At 36.8% G+C, this 23,134-nt stretch overlaps 1 protein-coding gene across 2 annotated transcripts in view; it reads left to right on the plus strand.

The window, feature by feature from the left end:
• The window catches only part of LOC149532963 (S-adenosyl-L-methionine-dependent methyltransferases superfamily protein), a 152,169-nt gene that overhangs the window by 12,076 nt on the left and 116,959 nt on the right, over positions 1-23,134 (plus strand). For both annotated transcript variants that reach the window (XM_089803209.1, XM_089803210.1), the window contains exons 2-9: positions 1,204-1,305; positions 1,480-1,546; positions 1,827-2,008; positions 2,329-2,589; positions 20,868-20,951; positions 21,045-21,092; positions 21,206-21,270; positions 22,014-22,062. In XM_089803209.1, coding sequence (XP_089659335.1) covers positions 1,204-1,305; positions 1,480-1,546; positions 1,827-2,008; positions 2,329-2,589; positions 20,868-20,951; positions 21,045-21,092; positions 21,206-21,270; positions 22,014-22,062 — 858 coding nt within the window. The remainder of the gene's footprint in view (positions 1-1,203; positions 1,306-1,479; positions 1,547-1,826; positions 2,009-2,328; positions 2,590-20,867; positions 20,952-21,044; positions 21,093-21,205; positions 21,271-22,013; positions 22,063-23,134) is intronic.

The raw sequence follows: 23,134 nt of genomic DNA on the forward strand, positions 1-23,134 counted from the left end.
ATAACCAGGCACAATATACGGCTGGATTGATGGATGAAGCCCCTTGTGCTAAGCTCAAATTAGGGCCTTTGAGACTGCATGGACCTTCACGGTGCATGCCATTTCTCATATATAGGTGAAAACCTCTTTAAAATTGCACAAATATGCCTGCATGGGTTGAATATTTTTAATCAGGCATGATATAGGGCTGGAATGACATATAAATTCCCTTGTGCCAAGCTCAAATTAGGGCCCTTGAGACTGCATGGACCTTCAGGATGCATGCCATTTTTCATATATAGCCAAAAACTTCTCTAAAATTGCACAAATGTGCCTGCATGGGTTGAATTACTTTAAATGGTAGAAATTTTATTTTGCTACAGCATTTTTCTGTATTTTCATGTTTACCCATTGGTCTATAGATTTGTTGAAATTTGAACCTGCAAGTTGGCGAGTTCAAGGTTAAGATCTTGGCACAGAACATTACTCATGAATCATGTGAGTATTTGGCAATTTTGCAATTAATGATCCTACCATTAGGATTTTGTACCCTTAATGGTAAATATAAACTTTGCCAATACTACTATTCACAAAACATTTAGGGCCTGTTTGGCTGCGGGAATAGAAATATGGGAATAGGAATAGCTATTCTGGAATAGAAAATGGGGGTACATATTCCTATTCTCTGGTTGATGGGGAATTCATGGACCCAAAAATTTATGTTTTCTAAAATAAATAAAATTGGAATAGGAATACGTATTCCAATTCCACCTATTTAGGTTGAATTGCAAAAGCTCATTTTTGGGCTAAAATTAGAATACGCGTTCCTATTTTATTTCCTATTCCAATTCCGATTTGGTGCATCGAATCGAAAAATTCAAAATTTTAAGAATTTACATATGCCTATTCCACTTGTATTCCCGCTGCCAAACGGACATTCTTACACATGTTGTTCCACATTATAAAACATATGTTATCCAAAAAGATGGGAGGATTGCAGGTTCTGCAAGCATTTCACATGCCTGGAAAGCTGTCTAATGTCTATCAGATGGCGATTGATTGACAGGCAATTCTCATATGGTAGCTTTTAGGTCTACATTTAGAGCAATCCTTTCATTGCACTAAGCTTTAACTTGAAAATGAACAAGGGAATGTTTTCTACTGTAACTAATTGTGAATATTGGGTTGCTTATCTTATTGGGTTGCATACCTTTTTGGCAGCAGTTCTCCGATGGGACGTTTGATGTTGTTCTAGATAAAGGAGGCTTGGATGCATTAATGGAACCAAAATTGGGTCCTAAATTGGGGATTCAATTTCTTACCGAGGTCTCTGCTAATCCTTAAAATAAGCTTTATTTTAAAAAATGATTATATTTGGATCATCTCTTTTGTGAATTTCTTATTCATCATATGATTTTAGCAGCTTAGGTAAAATTAAGATAGTATCTAGTTGATATTGTCAGGTTGGAATTTTGATAGAACTGTTGCATATACCTACAGGTAAAGCGAGTGCTTAGAAAAGGTGGAAAATATGTTTGCATAAGCCTAGTTCAGACACACGTAATAGGTTTGTTATGACCCTACCACATAAACAGCATTATGAAATGTGCAAATTCTATTGAGTTGATGATTATGTTTTATTGCCCTTGTTAGGAAGAGCATTGCAGTCTTTATGAGTTTACTCTTCATATTGCCTTTTCTCTGCGGTTCTGTACAACTTGAATTTTTCTTTTGGTTGATGATTAATGTTTTCTAATCCCAATAAATGAACTAATTCTAAAAGAGTCCAGCAATTATAAATAGATGTTATTTTTTTGCAACTGAGACATTTCAATATGGCATTTCAGAATTGCTGTTTTCCACATTTAGGGATGGGTGGAAAGTAACTGTTCATCCCATTTTGCAACATGCCTCATCTGTATCCAGTTATCATCCTTTTCTAGTTGTTGCGTTGAAAGATGATTCAAGTGCTCTCCATCTAGTGAGAACATCTATTGATTCTGCTGCACCAAAATATGATGAATTGCAGGTATGAATTTTGAGAGGGGTTACCGTCTGAGTGTGAGAAAATTGCACAACTGCATTTAATTCTTTAAGATTACCGGCAATTTTTGACAAATGGTTAGACAGTATAATTGTCCGTTGTTCAAAAGGAGAATTCACAAAATTGTCATTTGATTTATTTTAACATGAGTTATGTCTTGCCTAGATTAATTGTGTCATCATGAGATTTCTTGTCATGATAACTCCTGATGATACATTGAGTAACTGAATATGCTGTAGTGAAATTTAATATTGGATGAAAAATTAAGGTGTTATCAACCACCTTTTTCATATGCATTTGTCTAGGTTCAAGGTTTGTTTGAGACTATTGCTAAGGAGAACAAACTGCGGGAACAACATGCCCCTGGTGAAGACCTATTGAATGGTTTAAAAGATCTGGAAATTGGAGCCAAAGATGGTATGAAACATCTTTTGCCTGGCCGCAGGGTGCAGATTATGCTAGGCGAGTATGGCATCTCGCGTTTCAACTACAGGGCTGTAATTATGGATTCTTATGAAGGATTTCGACCTTTTTCCTATAGCTGTGGAGTTTTTCTAGTACCAAAGGTGAGGAATTAATTGAGAATATACATTTGTGCCACACGATATCTATCTTTCTATGCTTTTTTGACAGGAGAAGAGTTCAATTACACTTATCATCAAAAGGCACTTGATAATTTACCTTATGCTTTTCATAATTTCATGGTTTCCTTTCTCGAACAATATGTGCAATTTTCTCTGTCTTTTTCAGATATGCTTCATATATTTCAATAAGTCACAAACTTATGAATTCAATGATTTTCTTGATTAGTTTCTTTTAAAACTTTCATATATATCTGCCTCTTTTATAGATCTGTGAAAGGTCAATCCTGGTATGTATCAGTTTCATTGCTGAAATCTCCAGTAAATATTCCAGCATCACCTCTATTTTGCAATTGGCCTGCTTTGTCTTAGTCAAATGGTTCAATAGCTATTTTTTTTCCAAAATTTCTGAACAATAAAAAAACATAAAGTTGTAAAATATTTCTACAAAGCATGCATAAAACTAATTTTTACAAATCCCATAAGTAGTTTTCCAGGTCACTTTTTTACAAATAAAAAATTTGAGTTCAATTCACATCAAAGTATAATAGGATTGATATCGCTTTTTTACTTTTAGTGTATTACAATTTTTATTCAGATGGGCCCGTAACAAATTTTATATTTTTCTTTATAAAGCTAGGGCAGGGGTTGAGGGTGGCAGGTCCTAGTGGGATTGAGGGTTGGTATCCCTTCAGTTTTTAGGACAGAGCCCCTTGTGTGTCCTTGTGGAGTTTGAGGGCAGAGGCTCCAGTGAGTTGAGGATTAATGCTCCTCACAGGGGTTTGCACAGCTTATGTCCGTCTCATCAGCATACTTTGCTTAAGGATATTCTTTCTCGTTAAAAATCATGTCCATGTGCTGGAGATATACTGTTGCTTTATGAATACATCTTGCAGAGTCTTGTGGCCGTAATACATATATGAGAATGACCTTCACTTCTAATCTATTTGTTTTTTGTGGTTCTCAAATGAAACACTCCTTTCAAAGTGGCTGAAGTTGTTAACAAAAGGTCTCAATCACCCAATGGCTGTTAGTCGCCAACCTTGTGTAGATAGTACTTATTCAATTTCATCATTTGAGTTTGTTAAATCTTGGTCCATCCAATTCTCAATAATTGTATCTTTTAGGACTAAAGTCAAGGTCATTATTAGAAGTAGTGTTCCACCTCCTGTCGAAGATAGTGGGATGTGAGTTTTGTGATCACTCTTACTGATGGAAATATTGCCATTGATGTTAAATTTCTCAGTTGAAACAGTTAAGACTCTCTCATTAATGTCAAAGATGCTCAATATATATTGTTGGTGATAGTGTCAAAGATGACATGTGAAGACTGCCATTAAAAGACATTGGATATGAACAAGAACATGAATACATGAAGAGACTACTACGATAAAGCCAACAAATTTGTAGAAGGTTCCTTGATAACCTCAGGTTCAATAAAGAAAGAAAGTGACTATAAGGTTGTCAAACTTTGGATACATGATCTTCTCAGTTTAGCATGGGGAGTGAGATGTTACAATACTAAGAAGGAAATTGAACATATAATAGCAGTTGTTTAGCATGGGGAGTGAGATGTTACAATACTAAGAAGGAAATCAAACATATTACAACAGTTGTATTAAAATGTTTATTAATGATTTGCAGCAACTAATGATAATTTGAAAAACAGTGATCAAACTAATATGAAGCGACAAGGAAGCCATACGAGGAGCAGAATAGGTATGAAGACATCGATGATTACAAAGACAAGGAAGCCATAAGAGGAGCGGAATAGGAACGGAGATGTTGATGATTGCAATGACGAGCAGTGATAAGTATGATACAGAACATAATACTTGGAACATGTTCATAATACATGCCATCATCGATCTACGAAAGAGAATTAGACCCAACCATGTCATGTTATTTGCAGCGCTTTATAAATATGAATATATATATAAAGGAAATATGTCATTTGGAAAAAAAAGTGACCGATATGGTTAGAGTGAGTAGAGTTAAAAGGAAGAAAATATATAATCAGATAAAAAATTTGATTTATTTATATATTAGGAGTATGTGGTGTTGGAGTTTTGAAAAACTACTAAGCAACAAAATGCTCAATACCAAAATGATATCACTCACACAATCTAAGGATTAGCCAATTCCTATTAACAATTATATGTGCAAACCACTTGGACCCAACTTCAACAAAACCAAGGGTGGTTTTCTACTCTTTAGGCTCTGCAAAACCAGGGTGGGTATACTCAGGGATGATTCAAGACTGGGAAACACTATATGAGAATTATTTTAGTTTCATTTTGATTCTCATCTCATATCCTCAAATACATGCATAATTCTTGACAATTTGATAAACACATCCCTTATAACAGATCCGGCCAAAATTCTTCTATAGATCTGTACGAGTTCTTGGCAATAGTGGCTAACTGAAGCTAAAACATTCCATGCAAACAAGTACAGGCCAACTTTGAAAATCTTCAAGAAATAAAAGTAAAATTGATTATAATTCTGCATTTTGAAAACCATTTATGACACATTTCTCTTCCAGCTGAATCAATTTGACCAGTGCCTAATCCATTGGGGTTCAAAGTCTACTACAAATCCTTAGATCTAATTTGTTGCCTTACAACAAATATTATCAACAATTCTTATCAGAGTTCATCATTCAAAAATCCTTTCCACTACTACAGCAACCTTATCAAATTCATCAAAGTTTTTACTTAATCCATTGAACTAATAGCAGTGATGAACAGATATACAACCTAACTGGATTGTATTCAATTGCACAAGCCTTTACTCATACAATATCAAGATAACCAAGTAATCAAAAGGAGACAAAATTCAGCAAGAACTGATATGGGGACAGCTCATAATTTGTATTCATTTTCTTTGAAAATTGTATACATTTGCAATAAACTTAGAATGACCTTAAGAATAAACACAGAGATCATTCTATGTTCATGTATTCTCAAGAACTAACAAAGAAAATACATCATAAACTTGCTCAAAATATTGGAGCGAAAAACTAAGTAAGTATATCACCTAGAAACAATAGAAATCGGACCTCTTCTCTAGCCCTGGGATCTCACTTATATAGTGTGAGATGCAACAAGCTTCAGGCTAAGAGAAAATGACAGGTGTCCTTTACAAGAAATATTTACATACACCTATCACCAAATGACAAAATGTGAGTAACAGAAAGACTTATACATCAAACATTCCTTTGGTGGACCCCTTTCTGTTACATCCTCTATTGTTGCTGATTTGGCTGCTATTCTGATCTCTCTTTGTATGCAACTGCCAAGCTAGCCAACGATGAAGATTGTTTTGATGATTGCACATTAATCTCCACCTGTGGGTTTTCACCGTCTTTATCCTGTATGGTGGGAGTATCTTGGGAGTATCTTCTACTTTTTTCTCTTCTTCGGTTGTATCAGCATCCTGTGGGCCGGGGCCTGCAACTGAAGGTGGCTGATTATTCTTGTCTTCTTCTTCTAGTTGGGCTTGTGTAGTGACGGTGTCAATGAGTTGGATCTCCTCACCCTGCACCTCATCACTGTCAGTTTCATCTTCATCAAACTGTTCACCAGGAGCTATTTCTGCCATCCACTTGTCAAACAGTGTGTCATCTAGCCAATTGAATTTCAAAATATCTCTCTGTCTTTTTAACACATACTCAGCCTCATTATCAATAGCAACAAATTCCTGTTTTAAAGAATCAAAGAATATTTGGGCCTTCACCATTTCTTCCGTTGTGGTAAGCCCACCATGCGTACCCTGTTTCATTTACAATTCTATTCATCCTTAAACAAAAAATATCATCAAGTTCCTTTGCCCATTCATCTTTGTTTTTCAAATTATTTCTTTTAGCTAGGGCACGAGGAAACAAACTGAATTTTTGGCTCTTGTACTTGTTCAAGTAGCCTACTATTATTTTCTGTAAATGAATCCTTTTATTGTCAAAATCAGCAAGATTAGAAACAATGTCAAAGGTTTTTTCAATTTGATCATAAGAATTCTTTATGACAAAGAAACACAAAAATGTCATTTCTTTCTCCCTTCTCACCCATTTATTCACGATAGGCTTTAGAGCCTCATCATTGGCTTTCAACTCCTCCCAGATACTGGTCACCCTAGCCAACTGATCATGGATTAGTGGCCATTCAACTTTGTCCCCCAAATATGTGAGAGCTTTTCTTAATTTATCTTCATATTTTGACTCCAACTCTACATGTAAGGCCCATAGTTTACCCTTTTCTTCTTCAATGTCCTCAACAGTGTAGTACTGTGGCCTTTGGGGTGTATCTGGTATTTCTATGAGGGGGGTGGATTTGAAGGGTTCAATTGGGGGACGAGGGTATGTTATTCTAGGCTTGGGGGATTTTTCCAATAGCTTGTTCTCAAGCTCAACTCTCTTTCTTTACCTCTTTATTGTAGGCATCCACAACTGCCTCATATTTGCTCTGTAATTCAGTCATTTCCTTTTCTTCCCTTTTTGTAGTAGCCAAGGCAAATTGAGAATAATCTACATTCATGTGGGCTGCCTGTACATGTGAGGTATCAGCAACTCTCCTTACAATGATATTCCTTATCAATCCTGAATCATCAGGCTGTTTTGGTACAATCCTGGATCCTCTTCTTAGTGACCACATGACAAGAGCAGCTTGGTCATTACTAAAAGTAGTCCCTGCAAACTCCTTTCTATTTGGGTCTTGTAACTCCAATTTATTAGAAACAAAATTGAAAATCAATGCATCTGCAATATCCCAATTAGGCAACAATAGTATGTTAGAAGTCTTTACCATTTGCCTTCCCTCTTCAGGGGTAATGTTCTGGAACTCTTGCATCATTTGTTCTTTTATTTGGTTTTGGATGGAGGCTTCATCCATTTTTGGATGCTCTGTTTTCATGTTCTTACATCTTTCCTCAAAATTGTGCATGTTTGCCCTCCAAGCAAACTGATGGAAAGCCCTAGACTTTACAAAACTGTCATCAGACAAAAATTGTTGACTGGCTTGTTCCAAAACAAGGTCTAATTCCCTTCCCCTGAAATCTGCTATAGTTAACTCAAAACTTGGCACAGGAGGCTCCTGGGGGTTCCCTTCATCAATCTTTGCTTGGGTAACAAGAATTCCCCCTTGTGATCCAATTTGTTCAATTTGCTCATCAGTGAGCTGCTCCTCCTCAATTCTCATGGGGGTTTGGGAAGGTGAGTAACTCTCATCATGTGGTTCCTCTTCCCTTATTATCTTTCTCCTCTTGGGAGAAGGTTTAGGAGGCCTTTCTTCAAAAACATCACTAGTGGACTCAATTATTTGTTTGCCTTTGTCCACAGTATTCCTTTTATTTTGAATAACGATATACCCGGCCTTTTCTCGACAGTTATTTGATTTGCCCATATATTGGGAGTAAAACCCAATCTTCCCATTACTTCCCTGGCGTTATCCGGGTAGAACCTAATAAAGAATTGCTTCTTCTCATTCATTGCCTCTTTAGGAAAATTATTCATAAGTTTTCTCATCTTATCTACATTTGTAACTGTATCGTCCAAAGGACTATAATCTGGATCAAAACAATGAATGAAATCCAAAATTTTAGAAAAGACTCTCCACTTTTCTTTTCTAGTCTCTTGCTCCTACAAGGAGTACTCATTCCTTATTAAGTCTTCAGGAAAATAAAATTCATGCTCAATTTTACCAAGCTTAATTCTGTGCCTCAGAGCCAAATGATAAAAACCTTCAGAATCACAAAAACGAGGATGAGAAGTAGCCATCTTATAAGGATCCAAAATCTTGTGCAGAGAAAGCCAACCCTTTTTTGTGATTACAAATTGATGAGCCACTGTGCAAGTAGGAAAAATTGACCCCTTTTGTCTCTTCAATAGAAGGGTTTCCTCCACTCCTCCCAGCTGCCACAATATTTCAGCAACTCCTACCTTCAAAGGCACTTGGTAAGGTAGTACGTGAGGGCTTCCTTTAAAACCATATACTCTAAATACAGTAGAAACAGAGTATGGAATAACATCTCCCAAATTATGTGAAACTTTCAAACTACTTGGATTGTCCATAGGCCTAATGAGACCCATTAGTGCTTTGGGGATTCTGGGACTGTCCCTTAATAGGAGGCATCTCAGCTTTGAAGTGAAATATCTATCAAACCTAACAAAATTGGCATTCTCTGCATCCCAAGTCATATTTGCACTCCACAATTGAACTGGTAGTGCTTCCCCATTCTCTTCTCTGTTTAATTCCATTTCTTTACCAAAATATGCAACTCCTTTGAACAAGAACATGTGCATTAACAAAGAATAATGGCCAAAAGTTTGTTCCACCTTACCCTTAGCAATTCCAGTCAGTCCAATGTGAATCTCCTCAGCTAAGTAGGAAGCAAAATCAAAAATTATATCCACCCAAAAGAGGAAATTTGAGTAATCATATACATAAAATCCACAGGCATAAACTCCTCTTCATCTCTCCCAAAAACTTTGCACAGGGACCTATATATTTCTATAGCCCTGGAATTGAAATATGCCCTTTTGAAAGGTTCCCTGGAGGATGCTGTTATTGCTGGCAGTGTTCCAGTTCTACCTATGTGTGCCCTCAACGCACCTTGCCTAACTGCATATTTCTTAGACATATATTCGTTCTCTAACCCTTTGAAATCAATGGGCACATGATAATCAGTGACAGGCCCTAAATTGAAAACCTCCCTAATTTCCTTTGGGCTGATTGTAATCAAGATTTCACCATCAGTTCTCCTCACTACTCTATGGGCTTGGTCGTAGTTCTTAGCTACAGCTTCCAAAAGATCATAGTCCATGAAAACACTGGGAATCACCAGTTTCCCTAGATCAAAATTTCAGATATTGGCTTGTGGGGCAAAAAGGTTCCTCTCTGAAAACCATTTTTTGAACAAAACAAGACTAGTCTGTGAAGTTGTTGCATCTCTAACCCAGTTTCCCTTGTCAAATAACCCACCTGCTATTCTCAGGCTAGGGTTTAATGAAGTTAGACTTTTAACGTCTACAGTTTCAACGGTGGAAGGAGGGAGCAGTTCAAGCAAATCATCGTGGACATTCCTATCCAAATAGTTCTCTTAACCAGAAAACACCTTCTGCTTTGGAGCCATTTTTAATTAACTCTCAAAGAAATTGAAACAGTGCAAGGATTATAGTGCAAATACTTACTTTTGGATTCCGCTCTAGTTCTTCTCAGTATTTCTGCAATCTTTCTGCGAACAAACTGCTTCACAGTCTTACCAAATTCAGCACTGTCTTCTCAATAACTGCTTCTGCTTAGAAATGCTTGGAATCTTTGTTCGCGTAAGGTGGAATTAAGAAAATCTTCTGTGTTATACTCTGTTTTTTCTCACACACGAAGCTTTCATCTCTCATAAATGCACAGGGTGGCATCACCTTCTCCATTCAAATTTACACCGTAGATTTTCGAAAAATCCTACGATCCAGGGATGCAAGCAAAGATGACTCATGTTCCACTTGACAAGTTGGCAGTCAACCCAATGAAAATTCGCCATGTGTACCTTTCCTTCATTGTTGGCGCTTTTGAACTGGACCCATAGAATTTTGAGGACACGTGTCGCTGAGTCACTATCTCGCTATACATAAAAAGTGAGCACCTTGCCATAGCGAGATAGTGACCATCGTTAATTCTGCATTGATCGTGTGGGAGATATTTGATGCATTACTTAAAAGAAATATGGTGGGCCCCTTGTTGCTATGTCGCTGTTCGTAACCTTCGTGCAACTCATCATAGCAAGATAGCAACGATCGTAGATTTGAGATAGATTTGACGATCAAAATCTTTCATATGTTTTATGAATTAGGGCATGGGTCCAATTATTGACGACGTGAGGAAACACTTCTCCGCTGGCATTTAGATTCATATTTTAAAAACCTGGCCATATTACCATGCTGCTTGGGGCCCATGTGTGTTTATTTCCCGATTGGGCGCTATGTCACTAACGACGAGAAGAACAAGTTTCTGATAGCGATATAGTGACCTCCGGTGCCGTCACTTTTCCCGGTGTATATGTGTAGCCCATTAGATGCCATCGTGTTCTAAAGCTTTATAACTGATATCTGATGGAGCATTTTTTGAGACCCACTTTCTCTGAAATGTTGCCGCAGTATTACTTTCCATTTGGGCGCTATGTTGCTAACGGCGAGAAACACAAATTCTCCAATAGTGACATAGTGACTTCTTGGGACTCATCAAAATTCGGGGCTGGAAAGATAAAGGCAAGTGAAGTCATAACCACCTTCATTAATGCTTCTGACATAACAATAAAACCCCATGTCCATCACGCAGCTTGGAAAACTTATGGTCACTGGAAAACTTAAAAGTGACTGTCGGCTATTATTTTTGGTGAAGGCGCCATGTCACTAACGGCGAAGTGCTCAATTTTTTCGATAGCGACAAAGCGACTAATCGGAAAAATTGAGATTTTTGTTGACGCCTTTTGTACTTCAATGTTCTAACCCCTTTTCAGGTTCTGACAGGTCTGTCATAAAACCGTGATCAAATATTTCTGAAGCAATATAATCTCTGATCACCGTATCTCCATTTGACGACACCGCTCTTCAACTTAACGGCAGTCGCTATGTCGTTAAGGGTAAAACACTCGCATCTTTTCATAGCGAGATAGCGATCGTCGTAGATCTTCTAGGGATCAGAGGGTGAGAAACAGAAAAGAAATGGGGAGACTCGGGGCGGATGGAAATATTTGCATAATTTTTAAAAAGTTTTGCGCCCGAAAATTTAAAAGGAAACGAGACCTAGGGCTTTGACAAGAAAATTCAAATGCTACCAAGATTTTGCAGGATTAAAGCGAAAACCCTAGTCTCCACTTGACAAATTCAATTCTGATTTTTTTAAGAAAATGGGGAAAAATATTTTGCCAAAATTAGACCAACAGTGGCTCTATTTGGGGACATTGAATCCTCTGGATTCAAATGAGGGCTCAGAAATCTTTGGGAGAAGCAAGCCACACACTTGAGCTTTAAACTGACAACTTAGAGAGAGAAAAAACATAGAACAGAAGAATATACAGGGACTGTACAGAAGACACAAAGATTATACAGAATGCGCAAGGAAACCTAGACTACTGTTCATGGAGAAAATAAGTATTTCTCAAGAAAAATACTTCTTCAAGAATTGTCTATGAACTAGTAGTTCAAGAATGTTGCCTGATAGAGCTTTGATAATATAAGAATCTTCTCCCCATGTGTTTTCAATCAGATAGGGACCTAACCATATGGGATCAATCTTACCATGTTTTCCTTTATCTTCTATCCTGGCATTCCACATGAGGACCAAATCTCCACTTTCAAATTTCTTGCTCACTGTCCTCTTATCATAGGGTGCTTTAACCTGTAGTTGCAACTTTTGGTTTTTGATTGATGCTGCTTTCCTGGTCTCAGTTAGCCCAACTAGTTCATCCAATCTTTCTTGCATATCATCAATGATATCCTCATCATACATTTGAATGTAGTTATACAAACCTACCAGGTTGTTCTGAGGCATTCTTGCTTGAATTCCATACACCATATCAAATGGAGCTACACCAATAGCTTTCTTTACAGTTACCCTATTAGCCCATATTGCTAACTGTAACTTGGAATCCCATGCTTTCTTGTTGTCATCCAAGGTTCTCTAAATAACTTTTAACAGGCTCTTATTTGTGGATTCAGCTTGTCCATTTCCTTGTGGATGATAAAGAGAAGATGATGATCTTGTTATTCCATATTTATCACAAAATTTGATGAATTCCTCAGACCTGAAGCACATTGCATTGTCTGTTACAATTTTTTGAGGACAACCAAATCTGTAAATAATATTATTCAGTAGGAAATTATTGACAACTTTACTTTTTGCATTTCTTGTGGGGATAGCCTCTACCCACTCTGTAAAGTAGTCAGTAGCCACTAGAATCCAAGAATAGCTAGTGCTAGACTTGGGGGAAATCTCTCCTATAAAATCCATACGCCATTGTTGAAAGGGTGCTTGGACCTCCACTGGCTTCAATGGAGTATTACCTGAGAACTTCAGTTTTCTAGCAAACCTCTGACAAGGGTCACATTTCCTAATCATGATTTGAGCATCCTTGAAAAGGGAGGGCCACCAAAATCCAGCCCTCATCACTTTATGTGCAGTGGTCTTGGCCATATAGTGTCCTCCACACACTCCAGCGTGCATTTCATTTAAGATTTCTTTTGCTTTTTCTTGATCAATACACTTTAGCAACACTCCCTCAAAATTTCTCCACCATAAACTGCCTTGGACAATTATGTATCTGATGGCTTGTAATTTAGTACTCCTCTTTTCATTTTCAGGGAAATGGGAAGGAGCTTCCATGTGTTGCAGGTAATATATAACATTAGTGTACCAATCACAATGATCCATGTCACATAAGTCAGATCTGAGGTCATCAAGTACCACATTTATCTGATTGGCATCCAAATTAGATTCAGCCATGAGTTTAGCCAAACCTTGACCTCTTACCAACTTAGTTATCTGTATTTCAATATTGAATTCTTGGATCTTGTTGATCCATCTACACCTTTTGCCTGATACTTCCTGTTGAGAAAATATGTCCTTCACAGCTGCACTGAGTACAAAGGCAATGACAATAACACCTACTAGGTAGCATCTAAAAGCCTTTACAGCCTTTACTAAAGCATATGCCTGTTTTTCATTTATCTCATATTTCAATTCAGTAGGCTCCAGTGACTTACTGAAAAAAGCAATGGGTTGTTCATATCCTTCTTCATTTTTTTGCAACAAGACTACGGCTACAGTGTGAAAGGATGCAAAAGAGAAAATATGCATAGACTTTGTGTAATCTGGAGTTCTCAGTACTGGAGCATTTTTTATTGCAGTTTTAATATCCTGGAATGCTTGTGAAGGCTCACCATTCCAATCTATAGTAGCTCCCTTCTTGAGCATCTTTGAGATAGGTCTACTAATTTCAACAAAATTGGTAACAAACCTTCTAAGAAAATTAACTTGGCCAAAGAAGGATTGAATTCCTTTTACATTCTTTGGCTTAGGGACTTTATCAATAGCTGCTACTCTCTCAGGATCTATTTTCACCCCATCTTTAGACACTATATGTCTTAGTAATCTGCCTTCTGTCACCCCAAATGTACATTTCTTTGGGTTCAAGGATACTCCATATTCCAGAGCTTTGATAAAATTTTTCTCCAAATGCCTACAGTGATCCTAAACCTTTTTAGAATAGGCTGTAAGATCATCCTGGTATACAACCATAAATTTGTTGATATAATCATGAAATGCCACATCCATAGCTCTTTGGAAAGTAGCTCCTGCATTAATCATGCCAAATGGCATCCTTACATATACATAGGTTCCCCATGGGGTTGTGAAGGCTGTTTTGAATTGTTCATTTTCCTTTACCAAATTTTGATTGTACTCAGAGAAACCATCCATCATTGACATTAGCTCAGAACCAGTTACTTGCTGGCACATGGCTTCCATATTTGGTAATCCATAATTATCCTTTAGGGATGCAATGTTCAAATTCCTGAAATCCATACATAATCTTATGTCTCCAGTTTTCTTTTTGACAGGTACCAAATTTGAAACCCAGGTGGAATGTCTAATTCGTTTGATTATCCCCGCATCCCTTAATTTCATCAATTCTTCTTGCATTTTGGGAGCTAGGGTAGGGTTCACTGGTCTTTGTTTCTGTCTAAAAGGTTTTACATTATCCTTTAGTGGTATGACATGTTGGAACAAATCTTCCTTATAAGCCTTAAGGTCATCATATGACCATGCAAAAACATGTCTATACTTCCTAAGCAAGTCAATCAATGGCTTTCTGATTTCAGCAGGCAGATTTTGGCCAATATAAACCCTTTTGGGAGCTTCATCAGTACCAAGGTTTATCTCTTCTAATTCTTGAGGCTTAGGGTCTTTAAATCCTGGTTTTACTCTATCCTGATTATCAAAAATACTTTCCAAAACCACTAACCCCTTAGGCACCTTATTGGTTTTCAATTGCATAATCTCCTGGCCAAAAATGGTTTCCTTACCATCTATGGTTTCAATTAAATCACTGCAATCCATTTCTTGACCCTGGTATCTATCTTCGTTTAATAAAAAATTTATAATGTCCTTGTCATCTTCAAAGACTTGCCAATTTTCAATGTTATCAGGTATTGAAGGTCTATTTTGTACCTCAATTTGAGAGATTCCTGCAAATGATATCTCTTTAGGCTTGATTGCTACATTTGCTAATAAATCTGCCATTTTATTTTGAGTCCTATCTCTCCATGAGATACCAAATGCATCAAAAGATTCTATCTGATCCCAAATTGCATTTCTATATTGTTTCAATCTCTTGTTCTTGGATGAATAGGTTTCTTTTATCTGGGAGATAACTAGTTCAGAATCACTTATGACATGCAATTTCTTAATTCCATGATGTGTAACAACTTCAATCCTAGTAACAAGGCCTCATATTCTGCTATGTTATTTGTGCAAGAAAACTTCAAAGTGAATGAGTATCTAAAAGTATTTTTCTCAGGGGAAACAAAAACTACCCCTGCCCCTGCACCCTCTTTAGAATTAGCCCCATCAAAATACATTGTCCATAATATTGGTGAGTTCGTACAACATTCAACTTCATGTTCAATTACAGTAGGCAAATTCTCAACTTCTTGAATAATCAGTTCAGCTCTGAATGCATTTACACCAGTATCTAAGAAACAAGTGGCATCTTTGTCAATTTCTTCCCCTAAAATGTGATTGACCCTTGGCTCTCTGTTTACCTTGATAGCTTTATCTCCAATGTGAAAAGTAGCATAAGTTAAGTCACATTGCAGACTGCCCCCCATAGCAGCACTCCATTTTCAAGAAAACAACATTCCATAGTGTGGAGGTATATCCACTACAAGGACTGACATGGTTAACTCTACTTCAGGATATGCAGCTAATTTGAATGGTAAAGCATTTATGGTACCTATGACTGGGACCTCCCTAGCATCCATTCCTCTGCATCTGCCCTACTTGGTGTCCACTTTCAACCTTAAGGCTTCCATTACTTTGAAAGACATTATGGTGTTAGAAGCTCCTGAGTCTATCATGCAATTTTTTAGGGTCTTCCCTTTTATGATCACACTGAGGAAAAATGGATCGATATCTTCTATAAATGCCACTGAGGAATCATCTAAAAACATTTGGGGAATCTGGGATATGATACCACTATCCTCTACTACTAGTGGGGTTTGTTGGATAACAGTTTGTTCTACAACAGTATTATTGTTTTCTAGCCCTCCCAACCATGATAAAGCCTTGCTTTTATGCTCTTCAATTCTAAGAAGTTCAGACAAAGGTACTTTTACAGTTATTTGGGACAACATGGATATCATATCAACAGGTTCAACAATAGTGGGTTTTACAAGAATACCTGGAGCTGAAGTCTTTTGAACAGCAAGCACCACTGTTTGCTTGATAGTATTAGGTCCTGATTTCTTTGGTTGCACAACTGCTTTTGTTGTTTCATTTGTTTGAAACTGAACCTTCTTTTTTGGTTCCCACTTCTTAACCTTGTTGTCTTTGATCTTAGGCACATCTATATTGACTTTCTTATTTTCATTATTCATCTTATGGGTGATATCTTTGATGAATACACTGGATGGCTTTCCTGCATCATTATTTACTGTTCTATTTCTCAAATTGTAGTTACTATGGACTTGGGAAATCATTTCTGCTGTGATTCTGTCAATCTCCTCTTTGGAGGGCATTCTTAAGCTTGTGTGACCTACATTAGAAGATGTAACACATACCTTATTTTCATCATAACCTTCATCATCTGAAAGCACTTGCTGATGATGTAAATGATAAGCAATTCTCTGACTAGTAATATCATTTTCAGGTTCCTCAGAATCAGAATCTATAAAATCATCACACATGCTTACCATATTGCAACTTATATCATCATGGCTTTTCTCTGCACTTTCTTCTTCAAGTTGCACGCCCTGATCTTGGGCAAATGATTGAGCAACAACACAATAATCAGAAGAATGAGGTGATTGACATACAATGCACCATGGTACATCATCATTCATATTTACAGTGTTCCTTTGCAGGGGATCTAGGGTACCCTTATCTTTCACATTTTGTGTCTGGTTAGAAATTGGCTTACCATCTTTCCACTGGGTAGTGTAAGGGTAATTTTGCATTCTAGGTTGCCTATTGAAATTGCTATTATTCATAGGGGTTCTCTCAGCAGCATTTGGCTTATTGAAATTAGTGGGATTCATCTTCTTCAGCAATTCCAAAACCTGGCCTATAGTAGGTTCTTCTGGCTTCTTTCCTATAGGAGTTTTATCACCCTCCCTTTTGTTATTGTTCTTGGGATTAAAAAGCTTTGGATCATCCCTCCTACCTAGTTTGCCAGATGCCTTCTTATTATTCTCTATATTTATTGCAACTTTATAGGCGTCCCTTAAAGTTTTGGGATCCTTATCCCTCAATTGATAAGCCATTTTGCTATCAAAAGCATTGAAATATGTTGTGAGACAAACATCCTCATTCAACCTCATAACTTGAAACAGTCTGTACATACCTTTTTGGAATCTTACATTGAAGTCAAATGTGGACTCATTTGGGTTTTTCTTGATGTTATTGAATTCATTCAACATGAACCCAGCATTGGTATTATCTCCATACTGCTCTTTAAATAATTTCTCCAAGCCACTCCATGAGGTGATGCTGTCATCAGGTAGCCTTCTGAACCAATCCCTCGCATCCTCAGTTAGTGAATGCACAAACGATTTCATTACCATATCTTCATGTTCAACTTCATAATCATTTAACATATCAATGAAAATTCTCAAATGTTCTTCACCGGTAACAACATTATTCCCAGAAAACTTAACCACTTTGTCTCTTAAATCAAATGATATGGGATGTGGAGCACCAAGGATACCAGCAAATGATATTTGTCTATACTTTTCCAGGTATACAAGTTTCTTCTGGAAACCGGGAACATTTGAGGTACTCACTATGTTAGCTTGGTTTAGAGGAACTACATTTTGAGTTTGTTGATGTTGGACAAAGGGGACCTGGGTGCCAATGGTGGATGATGAGGCAGGGGCAGATTGGGATATTCCCTGAGTTGAGATTATTAGACCACTAGCCGGTGCAGGAGTTACAGGTGGGATAGATCAATTTGGCCATGAAGCCAATGCAGAATTAGATTTTATGAATTGGATTTTTCTCCTAGTTTCCGTAGCTTGAGCTTCATTCTCAACCTTCTCAAGTGCTTTTGCAAGATCTTCCTTCTCATTTCTAGCTTTTTCCAGGTCTAGATCTAATTTTGACATGGGAGGGTTTACAGATTTGCTTGGTAGAGCTTGAGGTTCATTTATTTGGATTCTTATGGCTTTGCCTTTCCCTTTATCTGTAGCTTTTACAATGGGTTCTACAGGGTCTACTTGAACAGGTTTATAGGTTTGGACTTGGGTTCTACAAGGTCTACATAAACAAAATCCTAATTTAAGTGAGGAAATGTAGAAACCATGCAATACTCCAAAATAATACAAGTAATCCACCAGGATAATAAAAATGAGTCTGCAAATTACTCTGGCAGCATTGTAGCAACAATGTCTCAAAAATCTTTCTTTACAAATGAGAAGAGAAGGCCTTATATAGGGAGCTCAAGTACAATGAATGACCACGATGAATTTCCAGCTACAAGCATTAAATGCTATTGAATTACAAAAAGGCATCAATTTGGAGCCAACAAAAAAATTATATTACTTTGATGAACCAATGAAAATATAGGTTAGGTGAAGACATGAAGTACACTCACATGCTAACTTGGAATAATTTGATTTGATGAACTTAGACACGTGAAATTGGATATCTCGGATTTGATGAAGATGAATGGACACCATGTCATCATGCTGATCTTGTGAACTTCATCAATTCCACTTCTTCATCATCTTAAAGAAGTCTCTGCATCTCTAATTATATCTCTTGTTACACAACATTTTCAAGTCTTTGATTGATTGTGATGGCTTACATTCCCAAGTTGCTTCATTTTTCGTAAATTTTCTCCATCCTTTTTCCTTTGGAATCTTCTCATTCATATGGCTTTGAGCTTGCTTGTACTTGAAATCTTGATGCCTTGGCCCTGATCTTGTAGAAGTAATGACGTCCTCCATGTACTTGAAGCACCCTAGATTTTCCTTGTATAACTTGTTCTTTAAATTCCATCTCGATGACTTGAACCTAGACTTGGGTTCGCATCTTCGCTTGGACTTTTGATCTTGAACCTCTCGCTAACTTCATGATAAATTGTGGTTGCCTCGGTGATGCTTCTATACCAATCTTGATGTCGGAATCGAGCTTGTGCTTGAAGAAAATGCCCTTGGCACATTTGTCTGATTATCCTCATGTTGTGGTGGGATCTCCTCTTCTACTTGAACTTCTCATGCATTTCACCTTGCACAACAAGAAGAGCTGTCAAAGATGTATCATATCCAATTGATTTCTAATTTGCTGCATAAAACTTTTTATTTATACAATTTCTAATTCAGATGACCAAAATGCATGTTAAGTACATGCCAAATGTGAACATATTTTTTATCGTCCCATTGATTTTATCATGCAATCCTAAGAATATAAAATTCAAATTTTAGCCTAATTTTGATTTTAAACATGATTCCCAACTTCTGATCACTACATTCAAGGCATCATCTTTCTCTCTTGAAGGTACATATGATAATCGACTTTATTTTATGAGTTTTCACATTGCAGATTTATTTTCAATGCCTACCTTGTTGGAAATCTGACCTTCACAATTCCAATGATTCACTCTTGTATTCTGCCCTGCCCCCCTTTTGACTGAATTTGCACTTGATGATTGGAAATGAAGCGAATATCTCCATATATGTAAATGCCAAGTCAAAGAGACATGCCCCTTGGTGATAGGGCTGACTTGATTCCAGAGTAGCTGATCTGCAAAGCCATTACTCCTCGAGGTTTCTTCTTCAGCCACATTACCTAAGGCATGCGTACAATTTCTAGTGGCCTTCTATGGAGGCAGGAATTTTTACTATGCTTGGAATTTGACTATAACCCTGGGCGGAAATGTGATGGTTGTTGGAATTCTTGCCAAAGGAGTGGAAATTTGACATGACTTGGAATTCTTGTTCCAAGTGGGTGGTTGGATTCTTACCTACCAAGGAGTGGTTGGGTGCTGACCACCTCTTGGAATTTAGGTTTGTAAAAAAACTAAGTGTTGGGCATGCTCTTCCTTTTGGGACTCAAGCTCCTCTCCTTTATGAATTCATCCAGTGTTCATGATTTTCAGTGATTTCCAGTCTTATTCATTTCAGATCATATTGTAAATGTTACCGATTTTCATCATATTACGCTCAACTTTGTATATCACTGTAATGCCCCCTTATTGGATCTCCTTATATTTTGTCCTAAATTTGCAATTCCATGAGCAAGGTAAAGTTAAAGGTGTTATTCTTACCCAAATAAGATGAGATAGTATAAATATTTGATTTCTCATATCAGATTAGTCTCTTAGATCAATTTCCTTTATTGGAATTGTCTCCTATTTGAGCCCTCCTTGTGGAGCAATTACCTCAATTTCTTACACTGATTACTGCTCTATGTACTTTAGATTGAGTAGGATATTATTTGCTTCTTATTCAATTATCTTACCACCTCTTTCATGCTGTGACATATTTAGACTGTTGTAAATAAGTCTCATGTTAATACTTTCTTCCTCACCTTACATCATACTCTTCCTAAACTCTTTCATTGTTTTTTGTATGTGCAGCCAAATCTTCTAGGGCAAAATTTCATTCATGATATTCTATCTGTAGTAGTCTTCTAATGTATTATAGCACAATTTAGTAGTTCATTTCTTATGAGTGGACAACTTGGTAATATGTATTTCATTATTTGGATTTCTCCTTAATATATGAAACATGTCCTCATCTGGAATGATTTTTGACGTTCTTCAAATTCTTGCCTTCTTAATTTAGAATATTTGAATTCCAGTTGTTGCCATATGTTTTTTAAGCTTTGTCATTAAGGTGCCTGCCAAAAATCCTAGTTGTCTGTTATGATGGACTTTATTTTCCTATAAATCTGTATTTTTTGCCTCTTTTGCGAGTTGAGGTTCAACATTCTAAAATCTTCAGCACATTCTTTTGATGAACATTGTCTGTTAATCTTTATTTATCAGTTGTTTTTCAGGCTAGGGCTAATGAGTGGTTATTCTCATCAGAGGAAGGACAATGGCAAATTGTAGAAAATGCAAAGGCAGGTCGGCTGATTATGGTAAGCTCAGGCCAGGGAACATGCTTAATTTTGATGTTAATTGGCATGTTATCACACCTTTCAGATTCATCTAACAGACAGTTGCTGCTACAGGTTTTCTTAGATGAATATCATAGTTGTATCGGTTTAGAGTCTGTACAGGTACATCCTTCCTTAATTTTTTAAAAATTTGGTCGCAGGTTATTATGTGTTCGTTTAGAGAATTGAAAGTGTGTGTACTGTTTTCATCAATTGGAGTGTGGTTTGAATTGTAGAAAGATCTATCACCGCTTGTGGGAGGTCTTGCTCCTGAGAAGAGTGAAAGTGGATCCAAGATTCCGTAAGTTTCTTCTTTATTCAAATATATTTTTAAAGTTATTACCGTTGAGTACGATATTTTATAATTAACAGATAATTTGAAAACTCAAGGTAGACTACAAAATACAGTGGAATAGTTTGAGGATTTCAGAGGATTCCAAGATAGGAGGATAGATTCAGAACTTTATGCGATAAATGAGGGGCATAGGCTCTTATAACTACCTATCATATTAACCTTGTAGAAATTAGTGTCTCTAGGGTCAGCACACATCAATGTGCCATTAATTAACACAGATCTTGTAATGAGGGATATACATCCACTCCAGAATCTGGCCTAAATCATCATGGTTAAGAAAGTTTTATTCATCTCATATGGTTGGTGGTAAATTTATTATCCCTTCAAGTTCTATTACTTAATTTGGAGTTGGTGTTGACTTTCTTGTGCAAGTTAAAAATGGTTTATAAAGCTGTGTAATGTAATGGTGCACTCAATTTTTCTGTAATGTGATTAAGTACTTCGATAGATTTTTTTGCCTGTTTACATTATTTTATTAGTAACACATACATTTGTATATGGAATTACATGAATTTATTCTCCCAAGTCAAGCCTTATGCATATTTGTATCACATTTATTCATGGCATCATGGGATTTCTACCACACAAGAAAAGCCTTGTGGATATTGTTACCATCATGCTATTATGAAAAATTTAAGGAACCGTGTCTGATAAACTTTGATAGTCAATGTATCTTGTATCCCTTGCAGGTTCATGATGGCAAGTGATGGAGTTATAAAGAGAACAATTGTGCAAGAGGTTAGTTTTAGCATACCAATATTGTGGTTTTTGGATCTGTAAGAACACTCTTCAGGCAGATCCTTGTAAATACAATTTTCCTGCCTTGGATGTGTTTGGATGAATGATCGTTTACAATTTTGATATGTCAATATAATGCAGAAAATAAAATATATTCTAATAATAATATTTCTATCTCAAAACTGAAGTTGCATTGAAAATTCTAAGCTGAAAATTCCAGATTTTCATGTCAGCTTGAATACTTAGAATTTTCACAATATAGTGATCGCCTAGGTCATTAAATAACTCCTATGACAACAATACTTGAAAAACTAGGCATTAAAATTAATGCACTCACATGTAATACATGCCTTGAAACCTTCTAAAAGTTTGAATGTCTACTGCAGATGAATTCTTCAAGAAACAAATACTTGTAATCTGCTTTATAATTGCAGCAATAATATATTTAGGATCTGCAATTGATAAACCTTCAAACACATGCTCAAACCCTTGTTTAAATCTTCAAAACTTTACCAATTAAGCTTAAATATGACCATTGTATGTAGCCAACCCTAAAGCAAGCTTCAGCTGATTTTCCGCAACCTCTGATAGTTTGAATCAATGAGAGTTTTTGTTCCCAATGACAAAATATGGCTGAAACCCTAGCTGGTTCCTCATCAAAGCAAGAATTCCAAAAAGCACAAGTTAAAAATCATCAAGAATAATTCTATTTGCTTTTTAAGTCCTATATATCCTTACAAAGGAGATTGATCGTCTTAAGCATCTTTAAATTGCTTTTGAAGTCCACTTTAGGGTTTTAATAGATAGTTCATTAAAGACTTCAAAAAAGGGCAGTCATAAGAGATGGGTGAAAGGAGGAGAGATGTTGCTGGTGGGAGAGAGAATCATTGGACATAGGGAGATCTTGATACTCCTAATCTCACGATACCTGCTTGGAATTCCTGGCGCCAGTCAAGAAGTCCATGGGGTTTCACCAGATCCTAAAATAGGCAAAAAACCTTAGTTACTAATTCGAGATAGGAATCTGATTCGGTGCGTGAATCGGATCCGTGGATTTGTGATTTTTTCCCCC

This window comes from Cupressus sempervirens, chromosome 10 (assembly GCF_028749045.1).
Source record: "Cupressus sempervirens isolate cs-2001-9-10 chromosome 10, ASM2874904v1, whole genome shotgun sequence".
Lineage (NCBI taxonomy): Eukaryota > Viridiplantae > Streptophyta > Pinopsida > Cupressales > Cupressaceae > Cupressus > Cupressus sempervirens.